This window comes from Tupaia chinensis, unplaced genomic scaffold (genome assembly GCF_000334495.1).
Source record: "Tupaia chinensis unplaced genomic scaffold, TupChi_1.0 Scaffold000110_1, whole genome shotgun sequence".
In the NCBI taxonomy this organism is placed as follows: domain Eukaryota; kingdom Metazoa; phylum Chordata; class Mammalia; order Scandentia; family Tupaiidae; genus Tupaia; species Tupaia belangeri.
This window is the reverse complement of record NW_006159574.1, coordinates 2,038,975-2,057,016: the sequence shown is the minus strand read 5'-3', so window position 1 is coordinate 2,057,016 and position 18,042 is coordinate 2,038,975. Positions and strand designations below refer to the sequence as shown.

General features: G+C 46.8%; 1 protein-coding gene across 5 annotated transcripts in view; it reads left to right on the top strand.

The window, feature by feature from the left end:
- The first annotated feature begins 4,815 nt into the window (after nucleotides 1-4,815).
- Nucleotides 4,816-18,042, top strand: part of LMBR1 (limb development membrane protein 1) — a 110,094-nt gene continuing 96,867 nt past the window's right edge. Inside the window, exons 1-2 of one of the 5 annotated variants that reach the window (XM_027770057.1) lie at nucleotides 7,115-7,315; nucleotides 9,509-9,648. In XM_027770057.1, the coding sequence (XP_027625858.1) occupies nucleotides 7,299-7,315; nucleotides 9,509-9,648 (157 nt within the window). In that variant the 5' untranslated portion in view covers nucleotides 7,115-7,298. Of the gene's footprint in view, nucleotides 4,835-7,114; nucleotides 7,316-9,508; nucleotides 9,649-18,042 lie in introns of those variants that run through there. The other 4 variants (XM_027770056.1, XM_027770055.1, XM_027770059.1 and 1 more) reach the window with 4 other exon arrangements.

Sequence of the window (18,042 nt, the reverse complement as noted above, 5' to 3'; positions counted from 1 at the left end):
TAAAAGGTGTCTTGTCTAATTGCTATTTATTTGAAAATGTGGTACATTTATTGAATGATTTCCTGTTCATATGTGACGCCTCTTGTAGGTTAAATTATTATATAATGGAATATGTTTTACTTACCTATCAATTTTGGTGTCAGCACACTCTTTAAATGTTATCGAAGCTTTTAGTATTGTTTTGAGTTTCTTTCTGTTATTAAATAGACAGACAGCAGGAGAGCGGCACCCCCTTCAGCAGGGTCTGGTGCTACACCCCTCCCCGCCTCCCAGCAGAGAGAGGTTCCACCCACGCTGGCCCATGGGCCAAGGCTTAGTGTGTCCTGATGTTGGTGGGTAGCGGCTCTCCTCTGACGTTATTCTTCAGGGCTGTCAGTGATGACACGTCCACATGACTTTGTTTATTTTTTTGTTTTTTGATTTTTTTTTGCCATAGGGTGCGTGCACTCACCAGACAGACACATGGCTTTTAAAAGAATATTTATTAGGTTTATTTATTATTATTGTTATTTTGACTAGAGAGAGAGAGAGAGAGAGAGAGAGAGAGAGAGAAGGGAGAAAACAAGCTGCCAGGTCTGGGACTTGAACTATGGTTGGCCATCCTTGTGGGAGTCCAGCACCTTCACCTCCATACCACCTGCTGGCCCCAACTTCCACATGATTTTGAAAAACACTTGATCAATTTATGAAAAACAAAAATCATTTGTGGGTTTCTTTTTTTTCCCTTCCCATTGAATAGTGTTAAACTGGGCTAATTGACTAGTTCACATAGTCAGTATTTTATCAAAACTTTAATTTTAGCTTTTTTTTTTTTTTTAAAGGAAAAGATAGTTTATTAAGTAAAAATACATTCCTGAGAGGTAGGAGCAGGCCTGAAGAGACAAAAAGTGGGCCAAAAGGCCAATTTCAGGACCAGCAGTTGGCGTAATGGCTATGTTGCTGAACTCCCATGTAGTCGACCACGGATCGAGTCCCGGACCCGGTGGCTTAAACTCACACCTGGTACATGCACGTGTGTGCCCAAGATCCTGAGAGAAGAATGGAGGAGAAGGGATGGCAGCGTAGCCATCCCCTCGGGGGGTGATTTCTCGCTTTCTGTCTCTCTCTAACTCTCTCTTTCTGGCAAGCGCACATGCCCTATAGCAAAAACCTCTCCTCTCCCCCCCAAAAAAACCCCCAAAAAGGCCAATTTCAGCTTTTTAACAGTTTAAGTAATTTTTTTCTGTAAAAAACAAAGATGTATCTTCTGTTATTTAAACAAAATGATATATAGAAAATATAAATGATCTATTAAATTTGTTTCATTTCAGATATGTTTCCTTATTTTTGCCATTCTCTATGTTGTTTCCTACTTCATCATCACAAGATACAAGAGAAAATCAGGCAAGTAGAAACGTTTTAACTGACATGCATTATGATGCCGCATGGTCTAGGCTCATGGTACATGGGTGTGTACGTGCTTCAGTGCACTAGTGCGTTGGCATACTGGCGATTGGAGTAAGCTGTTGCCTGTACTAAGTGTGCTAAAATAACCCCCGGGGAATTTGACTACTCCTAGGGCCACCTTCTTAGACCAGTCCCTGTTTATCACCATTCTTACATCCACCTCAGAATAGTGCTGGCTTTGTCGTAGCTGGGAGATCCCAGAGTTTACAAGAGTATCCGGTCCCTGTGAACAACCCTGACTCTGAACGTCAGCGCCCTCATCCCATCCCTGTTCTGACTACTAGAATTTCTTTGTCTAATACTAGAATTTATAGTCTCTAATACCAGATAGTATTCTATTATGTAGTATCTAGTATTTTCTTTTATTTTTTCATATATATCCTTATCTAGTTGGATATCATTAGTCTTTTATTTAAAAATCAACTTTGTGGTGATTAACAAACAGGATTTTAAGGTCGGGGTTTTATAAGCACTAAGCAATTGCCTTACTACTTTCTGTTAAATCACAGCTATTTTCTAGAAATCGTAGGATTCCCTGCCTGTGATGCTAACAATAGGTGTTATGTGAATACATAAGGATTCTATGTATTAATGGTTTCTTGATACTATGTTATCAATTTTTTTTTTTTTGAGAGGTTTTCGCTATAGGGCGGGTGTGCTCGCCAGACAGACAGAGAGAGACATAGAGACAGAAAGCGAGAAATCACCCCCCAGGGGGGATGGCCACGCCGCAGTCCCTTCTCCTCCATTCTCCTCTTGGGATCTTGGGCACGCATGCACACGCGCCCGGCGTGAGTTTTAAGCCACCGGGACCAGGACGCGAACCGCGGTCGACTACGTGGGAGTCCAGCAACATAGCCATTACGCCAACTGCTGGTTCCCCTATGTTATCAATTTTGACTGGTCAGACGTTTTTTGAAAATTATTTTATTTAGCTTTATTCATTCATTCATACATACGTACGTACGTGCATACATACTTACCATAGAGGGACAGAGCAAGATAGAGGAAAGGTCTGGGACTCAAACCGTGGTTGGCCATGTAGGAGGAGTCCAGCGCCCCTAACCACATCACCTGTTCACCCCCAGACTTTTTAAAAAATAATTATTTATTTAATTTTATTATAAAATTTGCTGTAGGACATGTGTGTTCGCCAGAGGGGAAGGGAGAGAAAATGAGAAAGCAAACCTGCAGGTCCATGATTTGGACTGGTCAGCCATGTGGGAGTCCAGAGCCTTACCCATTAGGCCACCTACTGGCCCTGACTTGTCAGACTTTTGAGAGAAATAGAGAGACAGTGCATGCTCTAGTACTCAGTATTATTACTGGGCTCTGTGACTATACCAAAGTACTGCTTGGATGTGTAATCTGTCAGAATTTTGGAGATATACAGAGCTTACCTGTTTTTTTTTTTTTTTTAATTTGCTATAGGATGCATGTGCTTGCTGGAGAGAGACAGAAAGAGAGGGAAAGTGAGAAAGCACCCACTAGGGGGCATGTCCATGCCACAGTCCCCTTCTCTCAGGGTTCTGGGCACACTGCACACATGCCTGCCATAGTTTTCCACGTGCATACATACTTACCATAGAGGGACAGAGCAAGATAGAGGAAAGGTCTGGGACTCAAACCGTGGTTGGCCATGTAGGAGGAGTCCAGCGCCCCTAACCACATCACCTGTTCACCCCCAGACTTTTTAAAAAATAATTATTTATTTAATTTTATTATAAAATTTGCTGTAGGACATGTGTGTTCGCCAGAGGGGAAGGGAGAGAAAATGAGAAAGCAAACCTGCAGGTCCATGATTTGGACTGGTCAGCCATGTGGGAGTCCAGAGCCTTACCCATTAGGCCACCTACTGGCCCTGACTTGTCAGACTTTTGAGAGAAATAGAGAGACAGTGCATGCTCTAGTACTCAGTATTATTACTGGGCTCTGTGACTATACCAAAGTACTGCTTGGATGTGTAATCTGTCAGAATTTTGGAGATATACAGAGCTTACCTGTTTTTTTTTTTTTTTTAATTTGCTATAGGATGCATGTGCTTGCTGGAGAGAGACAGAAAGAGAGGGAAAGTGAGAAAGCACCCACTAGGGGGCATGTCCATGCCACAGTCCTTTCTCTCAGGGTTCTGGGCACACTGCACACATGCCTGCCATAGTTTTCAAGCCACCCTGTCCAGGATGTGAACCCGGACTGTGTGGGCTCCAGACACCCCAGCTGTTATGCCACAGGCTGACCCTTAGCTACTTTAAAGATGTTTGGCATGGTTTCATAGAGACTGGGCTCAGAAAGAGAGTGAGCGGGAAAGCAGATGGCTGTCAGCGCAGGGCAGTCGGAGCTCCGTTAGGTGAACTGAGGGTGAGCTAGGAGTCGAGGTGATGAGGCCGAGCTGGCAGGGTGTTGGCAGTAGGACTAGAGTTGGGAAGAGCGAAGCATCTCCAAGGTCTGACGAGTTACTGGACACAGCAGCATGGGAACTGTCTGTGATGGTGCTGTTTTGTGGTCCTTTGCTTGTGGAACTCCTCGGAGCAGCCTGGGATTAAGAGGGGAGCCTGGACTAACAGAACGGTGCAAGTATGCCATTGATATTGAAGCTGGCGGGCACTCAGCTCCAGGGACCCTCGAGGGCTTTAGGTGCATGAGGAGAAGAAGGGGCTGGGAGTGCCCTGCAGTGGTCTTGTCACCAGGCTGATACGTTAATACGGGAGGACAGAAGGGATAGCTGACAGGCCTGAGCAAGAGGGTGAGGGTCAGAGTGAGGGCCGTTCTGTGACTGGGACAATTGTGAGTATGGGACAGTGGCCTCCGAGGTGGTTCAGGATGGCCCAAGGGGATTCTTGTTGCTGCCATTCTGGTGACACACTGAAATGACAGAAAAATGTATGAGTTCTCAGACCCTACCAGAAAATTTCTTTCATTAACAATTTCACTTGACATTGTACAATATACTATATAGTGGTCCTAAGATTCTTCTAAGCTTTTCTTTATCTTTTTCTTGAGCACTAAATATTTGGGAAGTTTTAAATTGCATATGGTAGTTCTGTTCACTGGGATTTCTGATTAGTCCAAACATTCTGTCCTCTAGCCGTGTATTATCAGCTCACTGGGGAAGTCGTGGTCTGCTTTCCTGTTTTCTCTGCACGTGCGTGTCGTGACTTTCCTAACAACCCCATAGTTTATCTGACCTAGTAAAATTTAAATTTGAATCTGTGCTGAAATAAGCACAATGTTCTTAAATGTTTCTTTTAATAATTGGTTTTTTAAGTTTATATTTTTAATGTTTTTAATAAATGGATGAAATATTTATTGGAAGATAAATGAACACTAATGCCTTAAACATTTTTGCAGATGAACAGGAAGATGAAGATGCCATAGTCAACAGGATCTCGTATGTATTTTCTGTTGTAATTCTCATAAATTCTCAAAATTTAATTCTAATTTTTGGACAGAAATATGGAAAAAAATTCACCTATATCATTGCAACATTTTCATTAGTGTTAATTCTACCCTTGGAAAGCACCTGTAGGCAAATATATTGGATCATTGAGGGTTGAATATCTCTTGGTAAAATTAGTTTATTTCAGGAATTGATTGGTTTTATCACAAGAGGATTTAGTGAGGAAATGGGCTAAAGTTTGGGGAATTGCCAGGTCATAGAGAGAGAGCTTGTGGCTGCTCGAACGGCCTGCTTAGAAGGCGGTGCTGGTTTGGAAGCGAGGAGCAGGCGTTTCTTCTCTAGCACGCTGACCTGCTGGAACTCGGGCCAGGTTGACTTTAGTGCCTTATGTCCACTGCTGGGGTACGATAGAAAGGGCCCTTTATTTATTTACTTTTAAAGATATTAAACACGGTAGGAAGTAGCGAATTCCCTTTTTTTCTCTTTTGCTTTATTAAAATGTGAAATTACACAGATCTGTCTGCATAGGAGAATGTCTGTATTTTTAGTTCTTTTTTTATTGATAATTTAGAAATGTTTTGAAATACTGTCAAATTTATAGGACAATTAGAAGAAGATTTCAAATAGCTTTCTAAACCCTGAACTATGGGGTACGTTGCTGACCGGACGCTGCATGTTCTCAGGGTATTTTCGTGTGTAATTCCCACAAACAGCGCATTCTCCTACATGTCCACCATACACCGTCTAAGCAGTGACAGTCACACGATAGAGTACTGCTAACACCTGTTCACACTTAGCAGTCGTGCTAAGAATGTCCTTACAGCTGAAGGGTCCGGTTCAGAGTCGCACAGTGCGTTGAGGCGGAGCGCTTTCTCAGTGCCTTCTCTACCCTCCCTCAGCTTGGTGCTGGTGGAAGTGCAGGCCAGCTCTTCGGTTCTGCCTGCGCATCTTCACGACTCACATCATATGATGTGTGCTGTGCTGAGAGAACGGAGAGCAGTAAAGGGGAGGAGGAGTCTGCACACATGTGAACACGTGCTTTCACACGCATGGAACACCAAGACATGAGTACGTGCCACAGTGCAGGTGACCCCTGAACACGCTAAATGATAGAGGCGAGACAGAAGGTCACTGTGTGGTTCCAGCTGTAAGAAAGTCCCGGGAGAGAAAAGTCTGCTGAAAGCAGATTGCGATCGCGAGGGGCTGAGGGAGGAGGGGAGTGCAGAGTAGCTGCTTCCTGGGGATGGTGTTTATTTGGGGTTTTGAAATGTTTTGGAATTGGAAGTGGTAGTTGTATAACACAGTGGATGGACTAATTTCACTGAATTGTTCACTTAAAATGGTAAGTTTTGTGTAATATGCATTTTGCCTCATTAAAAACATGCATTCAGCTCTTAATTTGAATACACTAAAAACTGTCTATTCAGTAACTCAGGTTGGGTGCTTGGTGCACTGTAGGTCTGCAATCTGTGTTGCCTCCCTTCTCTCCTAACCCTCTCCTTGCTTTACCTTCTCCCATGGAAGGGAGCTGGGGTTGGGCTAGAGACTCGACAGGATGAAGGAGGGAGAGACCGTGCTGAGCTCTAGAGGGAAGGGCAGCTGCCGTCTGCTGGGAGTCAGCCACGCCCTGAGCCAAGGTGCTCGCAGACACCATTTGGCTCCTCAGGGAGAGATCCCTGAGGCCAGCACGGCTCAAGTACGCACGTGGAGTGGAGGAGCCTTTTCTTGGCCATTCTGACCTCTCTTTTAGAGCCCACGTCCAGTCTCTCTGTCCTAAAACGGCCCTTCTGCACTGTCTGTGTCTGTCACGCTCCCTCCGCCCCTCGTATCCAAAAGTATGCTTTCTGATACCTGCTCTTACCTCAGTAGCTCATTGTCTTTGGATTAAGGCGGTCGCTATAAAATATAATGCCTGATTGGTGAAACTACCTTTAAGGATGACTTGTGAGCCTGAGGAAAGCAGGGTGTCCATGCAGGAGGGAGGCCTGGCATGGGGCGGGGTTCAGAGCCCAAGGGAGTGTGGAGAGCCCCACATAGGTTGGCCTGCCAGGATGTCAGAGCCTGAGCAGGTGAGGAGGGTGTCCGTGCAGGAAGGGGCCTGGCATGGGGTGGGATGTCAGGGCTCAGCCAGGAAAAGAGGGTGTCCCTTTGTCACACAGACCTGGTGGGGACTTATGTGAGCAGGGGGATGTGTGTCTATCCAGGGCGGGCATGTCAGTGCCACAGGAGACTGCTTACATAAGCCCTGTGGACCGTTACAGGTGGTGTGAACTGGGTGCCAGCAGGGGACAGGGAGAGAGTGAACACCGAGTTGGATCAGAATTGGAGGCATCGGTTGGAACTCACACTGTTCAACTCTAGAGAGTTGCAGAACTCTGTGTGTGTACTGTGTACATGCGTGCAGAGCAGAGGCTGTATTCCCTAGCTCTGTCTGTCCACTGGGGTGCCCGGGAACATGGCTTCCCGATACCGGTGAGTGTACTTCGCACCCAGGTCTTCACTTCTCAACACAGTTTGCTGCCACACAGAGCCAGGCTCCTTAGAGCAAGGCTGGTTGCAGGGCTAGGCAGGGGAGCGTCGGGGGCTCCTGTTGGAAGATCCTGTCTTCAGAATCTGGCTGTGGTCTTACCAGCTCCTCTGCACCCATCTTTCTGAGTCCATCATCCCTGTTCAGGCGCCTCCTGGCCAGTCTCGTCGCTTTGTCCTTGCCTGTGGTCACAGTGCAACATCAGCAAGGTCACGCCCTTTCCTGCCCAGAACTCTGCAGACGCGGTATGGTCTCCGTCCTACCCCTCTGTCTTCTCCACGACCATTCCACCCTTTCATTGGGGCATTCCAGGCATAGCTCGTGCTCTCCTGGAAGACTGACCAGGCTCTGCCTTAGGGCTTTGGTCCTGCCCTGGCGGCCCAGCGTGCTTTTGTATCAGACGTCCCAGTAAGTGCATTCTCTCAGCCCAGGGGGTTTTGTCTAGCCCTTTCCCTAAATATCAGCTGCTCAGCGAGGTCTGCCCTGACCCCTGTGTGTTCTCCCCTCCAGTCCTCACCTTCTTTTCTCGTGGCACTTGCCATCTTTAATATGTTACACAGTTGTATGTTCAATCTGTTGTAGGTTTTTTGTATCTCTAGGGCTGTTACAATGCTGCAATGTAGTGGGTTCGGGTAGTGTTTTGTTGGAACAGCCAGCATTATAGCCGTGGTGACCGGCTTGTCAGGGTCTCCCGAGTTAAATGTGGCTTTGGCCATTTCATCCATTGACCCCCGTGAACGCACTCCCTTTGGCAGACCACGGGGTCCAGTTTTTGATCTGGGAACGGTGGCCACGCTATTATAGGAGCCACAAGGAGGGGACCTCATTCTGCTGAGAGGAGCACGAAGGGAGAGGCTGAGGAATGCTGTCCAGGACAGAGGGTTTGGGTTCGTCTTGACATTCGTGCATGAGTTTGCCACACAGTGTCGAGGACACCTGGGGGAGCACAGCACACAGGGCACCCGCTGTGTGTGGCGAGGGGAGTCGGAGCATGTTCTGGCCTGTGTCCTGGAGAGAGAAAAGCCTGGAGAAGCTTGTGGGAACGCTGCACAGGCTCTGGGGCGGTGGCCAGATTGTGGGGTGATCTGCTTTAGCGTTGCAAGCAGAGGGAGCTGTATTGGAGCTGCTGGCCACCCCTGGCTGGTCACAGCTGGAGTTGGCCGCCAACCCGAGGCCAGGACTTGCCTGCGTGCTTTTCCCAGGACCTGTGTTGTCTGGCAGGACTGACGCAGAGAACGGCCGCGGCGGCTGACTCGAGCTGTGCCTTTGGTATCTCCCCGCGGTCTCTATTACACGCAGTGGTCTACCGAGCAGGTTTTCTGGTTCTTTGGTTGTTTTTGACTTTTAAGTAGGGCTACACTTCTGTTGGTTGCCACAAGATGGCATTAGCCTCAAAGTTACAAGATTAGATGTGTATTTTGGGCGTTTAGTACGTTTTTTTCCTGACATTTATTTTCATATCCCCCGTTATTAATCTTAATGATATGGATATTAAATTAAGGTTCTAGCTCTGATGTTACTGAAGTTACCTTTTCCTTTGCATTTTATTCTTTGAGATTCTTTTTAAAAATTAGATACTTACTGTAAAAATTTTAAACGTTTCAGGAATGTTTAACTGACAAGGTGAAGGAAAGTGTTTAATAGTTTACTACTCTTTACTGCAATGCATTATTTAACCTTTACCTGTTTTCAGAGACATCAGGCCAAGGGCTTTGTGAACTTTTTTCCCCTCTGAAATAACCATTTTAACTGAATTTTGCTTTCACAGGTTTTTTTTCACCTGAAACAGTTGTTACATTGCCATTAACATGTATTATCAGAGTTGTTAATTAAACTTATTGTGGAATAAATACTTACATTGAAACGAGTGAGATTCAGTCTGTGCTTTGTAAAATGTACGAAGCACTTTGTCTTCAGTTCACGTGTCTTTTAGGGCTTACCGTTAGACTTCTTTTATAGAGTAAGTAGTTTTAGAGTTTGTCCAGTTTAACTCCCACGGTCATACCTGTGTTGTTTGCCTCCCAACGTTTGTAGGTAGTACATTTTCAATTAGGAAATGGAAGATGTGTTCTTTCTGAATGACTTTCATGTCCACTGCGTTTTCAGTTCACTGACGACATGTCTTTTCTCTCTTCCAGGTTATTTTTGAGCACATTCACTCTAGCAGTTTCAGCTGGGGCTGTTTTGCTTTTACCCTTCTCAATAATCAGCAATGAAATCCTGCTTTCTTTTCCTCAAAACTACTATATTCAGTGGCTAAATGGCTCCCTGATCCATGGTTAGTATATATTGCTTAATACAATCACAGTTAATGTTTCGATTTTTTACTGCTCTGTATTTTTAGCTTTGTCTTTTCTTAATTTTCTTTATAATTTGCACCTTTCTGCAGTAAACCATTTGGATCTTAAATGAAGTCAGAAAACCACGTTCGACTTACCGCTCCTGTTCTTAGTTGTGAAAGACTTTTCTCTTTCACTTAATTAATAGGCAGCTTTTACATTTACTATGATCTTGATAAATAAATTTCCCTTTAGCTATTTAGTGAGGGAATTTTGGTTTACCTGTGTGTCAGAAGAAATCAACATACATTCAGGACTAAATAACCGCAGGCATAGTTACTATTTTTATTTATTTGCTATTAGTCTCTTTATTTGCTCGCAGTTTCAAAATATATGCTAGAAGGTGAGGGACACTGCCTGCCAAGCGAGTCTGCGCTCTGCCACACTGGGGCGGCTGGGGTGGGCCCTGGCTGGGTACCTTAGCTGGTCAGCTGCTTGGAAGCAGGGAGCCCTGCAGCGCAGACTTGCAGTTGCTGCTCCCCCGACCTCGAGGTCCTGGCCTCTCAGTCGGGATGGGAGCAGAACCCACCTGGCAGGCCTGCTGTGGGGTGGGAAGGGTGTGCGCCAAGTGCCTGCCTGTTTCTTTGTAGGCACTCTGTAGGTACTACCTGTTGATGACAATTATTTAGGTTATGATGTATTTTTATTTTTGGAGGGTCTTATTTACTTTTACATATTAATTTACTGTGTATATACTGAGCTCTTTGCTTTTGTAGAATGTTCTGGCATAATTCCCTTTTTGGAGGAGTGTTAACATTTTTATAATTACTTGTTAGGATTGATTACAGCTTCGGTTTTTCTGTCTTTCTTGCTCATGCCCTCTTAATTTAGCAGTGTTGTTAATTGCTGTTACTAGTTACTGCAAGTGCTGATATTTGACTAGTTTCATTATTGGTGTTACTAGTTTTAATAGCTATTTTATTTTAGATACGTAATTTGATAGTTATATAGTGGGTTAGATAAATTATTTTTCTTTCTGTTTCTTTGTTTTGAAGTTTCTCCTTTCAGGAGCGAGAAGGGGAGGGCGCCTCTGGCAGGGTCAGCTCTCCATCTTCACTCAGCCTCTCTGCTGGTGGGGTCTCGGGTTTGCTCAGGCACATCTGGTGAGTCAAGGTGGGCTCAGCCCTGCAGAGGCCTGCCGTGTGGCTCTGGTGTTGTGCAGTGGTGCCCTTCTGTGACAGAATCAGGGCACCTCATTTTCAGAGGGATCTTCACAGGTGCCTAAGTCTCAGGTGCCTAAGTCTCGTTTCCTCTGTTTGAATGCGAAACACATTTGTAATTAGTGGCGACAGTCTTTCTGTGAAAGTGGCATATGTATTCATTTATTTTTTGCCAGAGGGCATGTGCACTCACCAGAGGGTGACAGAGAGGCCGAGGGAGAGGAAGAAAGTACCCCTCAGTGGGACGGGGTTACTCCACAGTGTCTGCCCCTCCTTCTGTCCGTCCTGCTGGGAATTTGGGCACGCACTCCCACATGCACGATGCGTTTTTCAAGCTGCTGGGACCGGGATGCAAATCGTGCAATTTGCCCTGTGGCATCTAGCACCCCTAACCCTGGCTGGCCACGGGGCCAGCCCAGTGACTGACATAGTATCTTAAAGAAGAGTAGTTCATGACAATTTGTTGTGGACTTCAATTTCTTCATTTCATTTTTTTCTTCCTTTCTAAGAGAGAGGTAGGAAGATGGAGACAAGATAGGTTTTTATTTTTTTTTCCTTTTAAGATTTTGCCATAGGGCGTGCGTGCTTGCCAGAGAGAAATAGTGAGAGGGAGAGGGAGAGGCCACCCCTTCATCCGGGGACGGCCGCTTTGTAACCCTGCCCTTGCTCTTCTCCCAGGATTTTGGGCATGCATGCACACATACCCAGTGTGCTATTTATGCTGCCAGATCTGGGACTTGAACCATAATTGGCCATGTGGGAGTCCAGTGTACCTAAACCAGTATGCCACGTGCTGGCCCCCAGTATAGGTTTTTTTTTTTTTTTAAGATTTATTTTTTTTAGAATTTTATTTAACTTTCTTTCTTTCTATTGTTAAATTTGACCAGAGAGGCACACACGCACACACACACAGCGAGAGAGAGTGAGAGCGAGTGAGCAAGCAAGCTGACAGGTGGGAGTCCAGTGCCCTTAACCACTGTGTCACCTGCTGGTCTCCCCCCCCCCCCTTTTTTTTTAAAGAGGTATTTGCTACAGGGCGTGTGCACTTGATGGAGAGACAGAGACAGACAGAAAGCAAGAACCAGCCCCCCTCCCCGGGGTGGGGGAGATGGCCATACTGCAATCCCCTCTCCATTCTCCTCTCGGAATTTTGGGCATGCATGCACATGTGCCTGGCATAAATTTCAAGCTTCCAAGCCCAGGATTTGAACCACAGTCTACCACATGGGAGTCCAACGGCCTTATCACTGCTACCTGCCGACCCCAGATAGGTATTCCTGATCAAGTCTCATGTCATAGTCCTCCTGCCCCAGCTGTGAGTCAGCCAGGGTCACAGGTGCACACAGCTGAGCTGTACCTGACCTGTTCAGGTTGGCCGAGAACTGAAGCTGGGCCTTGATGTAGCTGCCAGCCTCCTTTCGTTTCTTTTTCTTTGCTTTCTTTTTTTCATTTTAAAGATACAAGGTTTCTGGTAGTGTTTACTCTTTTCTTAATAAGAAATTAGTCGTAAATGTCCTCTTTGAACAATAGTTAATTGTTTAATCTACAGAAACTTGCACCAAAGAGAGCTTTTTTCCCTTGAATTTACGGTGTGGGTTGCAGACGTGGAGTTCTGGGGTAGCACGTACGTTGCCCGTGTGCTGTTACGTGAGGCCTGTGTTTCGTTTGCTCTCTGGCGTTTGGAAACACTCTGAGTGTGACACAGGGCTGCTCGCTTTGCCGTGAGAGGCTGTGCTGCTTTAGGGTGTGGAAGAGAGCAGGTTCCGGCGGAGAGCCCGTCAGTTCCGCGTGTCCTGTCTGAGAAGTTAGAGTCCACTTGTTGGTGACATGCTTTTGTGCCCCTTAGGCTCCTACTGAGAACACAGCCCTCATGCTAGGAACGGCACCAGCACCAGGCTGCTCCTTACCCTGTCCTTATCCTGGGTGTGATTACGTGCTCGCTTTTGAGCACATGAGGAATAAGATGAGCAAGATCACATACTCCACAGCAAATCAAAGAGGAAAAAGATGTAAATTGTGTGTGCTATGTAACATACACACATGCACTGAAAAAAGGGAATTTTCTTTTCTGTGTATCGGACTGCATAGTCGGCCACGTGGGATCCACCTACCTTAACCACTGTGCCACTGGCTGGACCCGCAGTTTACATCCTAAAACATTTAGTACTTGAATGTTCTCCATGCCCGTCAGTGTCCTTGGCAGGCCTTTTCAGTGGCTCCTCGTAACCCATGTATGTAGCAGGACTTTAACCTAGTGTTTTCAAAGGTGACACTGTTTTGAGGAGTGGGACCACTTATTCCTCTAGTCACTTACTACATTTTTTTCCCCCATATTTGAAATAGACAACAGCCAAGTTGTTCCCTAGTTACTAAACTCATGTTTTCCTTTCTGTGGAAGATTTCTTTTCTCCTTTTCCTTTCTTTTCCTTTGCCAGGGGGCGCGTGAGCTTGTTGGAGAGAGGGAAGGTGAGGAGGAAAGCACCCCCGGTGGGCATGGCCCCTCACAGGCCCTGTGCGTTTGGGCACGCGTGCACATGCGCCTGCCCTGCTTCTCGAGCTGATGGGTCTGAGATGCCAGCCCCACAGGGCGGTGTGGCATCCAGCTGCCCAGTCACCGTGCCAGACGGGCCTAGGGCACTTCATGTAGCCATTCCCCTGTTGAGATCTTGAGGATTTAAAAATTTAAAATAATATTTGGGTTTCCGACAATTTACTTAGATGATAATTGGAATGAAAATGACAGGGCCAATGAATGTTACGCCTGAACCGTTTTCTAGAGCTACTTATTTGTATGCTCCCGACAGAGCACTAAGGTGCCTTTTGTTCCAACCAGCCCAGCAGCTCTGAGTACTCATGTTTAAATCTTTGCTGGTTTTGGTTTGTCGGGCGGAAAGTGGTTTCTTGTCATTTTAATCCTTAGAAAGTTTTAGTAAGGTAGAGCATTTTAATTTGTAAAATAAAGGTTTCTAATACATTTTATTTCATATCCTTTGCCCATTTTTTTTTTAATATAATCTCCTTTGTAAAAAAATCAGCTTTGGATCCAGTTTTTATGAATATATTTTTCTAGCTGCTATTTTTTAATTTTGCTTTTCTGATTTCCAGAACTCTTTTTTAAGTTTTTTTTTCCCCCCATCTGTCATAGGATGCATGCGCTTGCGATAGAGGGTCAGAGAAAGACAGTGAGAGGGGAAGTAAGAAACCCCCAGGGGGATAGCCACACTGCAGTTTCTTTTCCTCTGTCCTCCTGGACTTTGGGCATGCACGCACACACACTTGGTGTGATTTTCAGGCTGCCAGGTCTGGGACTAGAATCTGATCGGTCCTGTGGGAGTCCAGCACCTTAGCCCTTGGCCTCCTGCTGGCCCCAGTTTCCAGAATTTTAATATTTTTTGTTGCATGATCTTTTTCTTCCTTTAGTTTTTCTGATACTTTTTGTGTTTAAAAGATCTTTTCTCATTCTAAAATGAGAAAAGTGAAAAATACCACTTTTTTCTTGTTTTGCGAATTGTTTTGTTTACACTTGACTATTTAATCTATCTGTAGTCTACCATTCATTGAATATTTCATCTTTTCTTCACTGATTTTTTTTAAAGAATTATTTAACTTTATTTATTTATTTTAATTTGACCAGAGGACAGTGTGGGGCGGCAGGGGGTAAGAAAGCAAGCCTCCAGGTCCCAGACTCATACTGCAGTCAGCCATGTGGGAGTGTAGCACTTTTAATGACCACGTCACATGCTGGCTCCTTCACTGATATTTATAGTGCACATTTTTGATAAATTACTCCATTAGGATCTATTTCAGGTGTACAGATCTGGAAGTCAGATAAACATGAGTTTGAATTTCAGCTTTTTTTATTGAGAGTTTTTTTTTGCTATAGGGTACTCGTGTGCACCAGAAAGACAGAGAGACAAAGAGATAGAATGTGAGAAATCGCCACCCCTAGGATCACCCCCTGGGGGGATGGCCACGCTGTAATCCCTTCTCCATTTTCCTCTCGGGATCTTGGGCACACACACACACACACACACACACACACACACACCCAGTGTGAGTTTAAGCCACCGGGTCTGGGACTTAAACCACATGGGAGTCCAGCGACATAGCCATTACTCCAACTGCTGGTTCCAGATTTCCAGCTTTTGACTAGTAGTAACCCTGAAGAAATTGAGCTTTCTGAGGCTCAGTCTGTTTTAGATGTGGAGTGGGCATGGCGAGGCTTGGTTGTGGGGTAAAGAAGTGTGTGAGCATAAAGCAGCCAGTCTAGTGCACACGCAGGGCCGGCAGGGAACGAGCACCACCTTTTACTCCCGCCCTTCCCATTGCCCGGTCTGTCTGACCCTGTGCCAGTGCGGTGCTTTTTAAATACTACAGTTTGTAATACTTTGATCCTACTACGTTCTAGAAAGTCAGTTCATTTTATGAAAGTTTTCACCACAAAGACATACATGTTAGCTTTCCAGCACACGCAACAAGGGTTGTGACAATGCCATAGAACTTTGTTTTAAATTTTTTAGTTGCTTATTATGATAAGATCCTAACACAGATAAACGTGTATCTATGTATATGTTTGTGTGTGATTAAAAAATACGTATTTGGGGGCTAGTAGATGGCGTAATGGTTACATCGCTGGACTCCCACAAATGTCCCTTCAGAACAGCTTGTGGGAGTTATGAAAATGGAAATCACGCCTGGCAGGCAGACCTGCCTTCTGCTGTGGCTGTGGCAGTGGCCAGGTCGGCCTTCACGGCTGGAGCCCACGTTGCTGAGCCTGTGTAGCCTGCCTCCCTGCCTCCTGGCACTTTGTTTGTGGGCCGGGGGATGATGACAGGCCTGGCTGGGGACAGAAGCCACCTGTGCCCACAGAGTGGTTCCTCCGGCCCTCCTGCCAAAACCCCCGTCTGTGAGGCCGCCACTTGGTGAGCGTTCACGTGGAGCACACATATCTCCACCTTTTGTCTCTGGATTGTTTGCACATTCAGGGCAGCCTTACCACACACCTCTACCCTAACATTCCTTGTCACTGGCTTTCCAGTGACGTTCTTTCCAAGTCTGGCCATCCCGCTTAACCACTGGCAGCAGCCCACGATTTGGTCAGTAGTACCTTTGGTCGTTTCTCCTTCCTGGGGCACACCACCAGGGCATGGGCTGCCTATGGCTCTGCCCCCAGAGCACCCTCACCAGGGCCGGGCGGTGCGGCGGCCTCCAGTGGGGCTACACACTGCGCGGGGCAGTGACTGGCCCGTCCGCGTGTCTCCTTCCCACTCGCCGTGGGTACTGCTCTTCCCGAGGCCACAGGTGCAGGTTGGGGCAGCGGCATTTGAGCTGCTTCCTCATGTACCTTCAGGGTCTGTGTGGGCGTAATCATGCTTGCACGTTCTTCAAAAAGTTTGCAGAAAAGCTGTATTCTGAGAAAACTGCATGGACTGTAAATTTTTGTGTACCAAAATGAATCCATATTTCAATCGCATTTTCAACGTTTTGGTACCCCTTGTTCAGATCATTCCCACTAGATGGCAGAGGGCTGCTGTGTAGGCCTAGCTTTATGGCCTGGTGAGTCAGGATGGGCAGCTCAGGTCACCTGGCAACTTGGTGGCCCATGGCTCGTGCTCAGTCTCTGCGAAAGCCCAGCAGCAGTGTGAGAACTGCTCTTCAGAAGGAGCGTAGGTATCCACAGGGAAGGGCCGGCCATTGCTCCCAGGCCCTACAGCCCTGCTGCACTTCCCCTGTAAGCACCTGCCAGAGACTCCTTACGTGGCCTTGTCCACCCCGCAGGGTCAGCACCACTGAGTGCTGGGTCACGTGGGCCCAGCTGCAGGCCGTGTGCGCTCCAGCCTGGACCCGCTGCGCCTGCACCTGCAGAGTCACCAGCTGTCATGTCACTCCGTGCATGGACGGGGTGACACTGGACGGGGTGACACGTCCAAGTGAGGGATATACTGCCTCTGAGATGCAAACCCTACTAGGTGTCGTGCCTCTTTCTTGGGAGGCCACTTACAACAGCATGTCCTGTAGCCTAGAAGGGGGGTCAGCAGGCCCCGGAGTTGTTGCTGGGTCTGTTTCCCTTTCTCGAACTTGCAGGTGTCTTATGCGCAAGGCTTCTCCCTCACCAGGCCCAGCTGGCATGATACAGTAGACTTAGTGGGCATGTGAGATCGCTTGTGGGAGGGCATGGCGATCAGGATTTTTGCGAACTGTATTAAGACGTAGGGCCACAGAGTTGATAGACCCCTGAAGTCAGCAGCAGAAGTGTATTGCTGGCCTTGCCAGCGGAAAACATGCTGGTGGTGATCCTGACAGGACAGAGAAAAAGGCATTTGTCTAATCAGTAGCCGCATACTGGCTACCAGGGGATGTGTTGGTCTGCTCCAGTAAATAGCCATACCTTGTACAGCGCCTGTACCTGGTGGAGCTCACAGGGACCCACTGTCACTCTCCCTTCCGACCCGGCCAGATAGGCGAGCCGAATGGGAGGTGGCGGGGCTCCCACACCTGCGTCTTTCAAGTCCTCAGTGGTGGCACTGACCTTCGTAGGCCTCCAGGCTCTAGTCCTGGTTCTGGTTTACTGTTTCCCTAGGTGATGCCTTTCTCGTGGCTTCCACCTGGCCTTTCCTGCTGTAGTCGCCCTCACTCCACAGATCAGGGACTAAGGGAGGACTGTGCCTGCTGTGTGTGTCTGTCCCAGTGCTCTCTGGACTAGGCAGAGGCCAGGTCAGACACCTGCCAGGCACACCGCGAGATCGGCCTGAGCTCGACCTCGCTGGTCGCTTGGCCTCCACAGGTCTCTTGCTCCATCCGGAGGGCCACGGAGACATTTCGGGTGTCCTAGAAGCAGGTCAGAGCCAGTGAAAGGTCTCATCATTTCCTTTTTTTTTTTTTTTTTTTTTTTTTTTTTTTTTTTTGTCCTTCCACTTTTTTTTTTCTTTTTTTATTAATTCACTTTACACCATCACAACACACAAATGAATTCTCCATCCAAAATACACTGTGCATTGGCTCACTCAAGCACATCCACATACATGTTCTCAGCAAATAATTTTCCAATTCTTACGTCCTGCATACCTTGCCCTTTGTCTTGCCATCCCTGATTCCCCATCCCCCACCCTCTGTCATGTCCCATCTTCCTCCCCCATTGTCCCTGGCATCCATGGTTGCCCTCCATACCTTCCT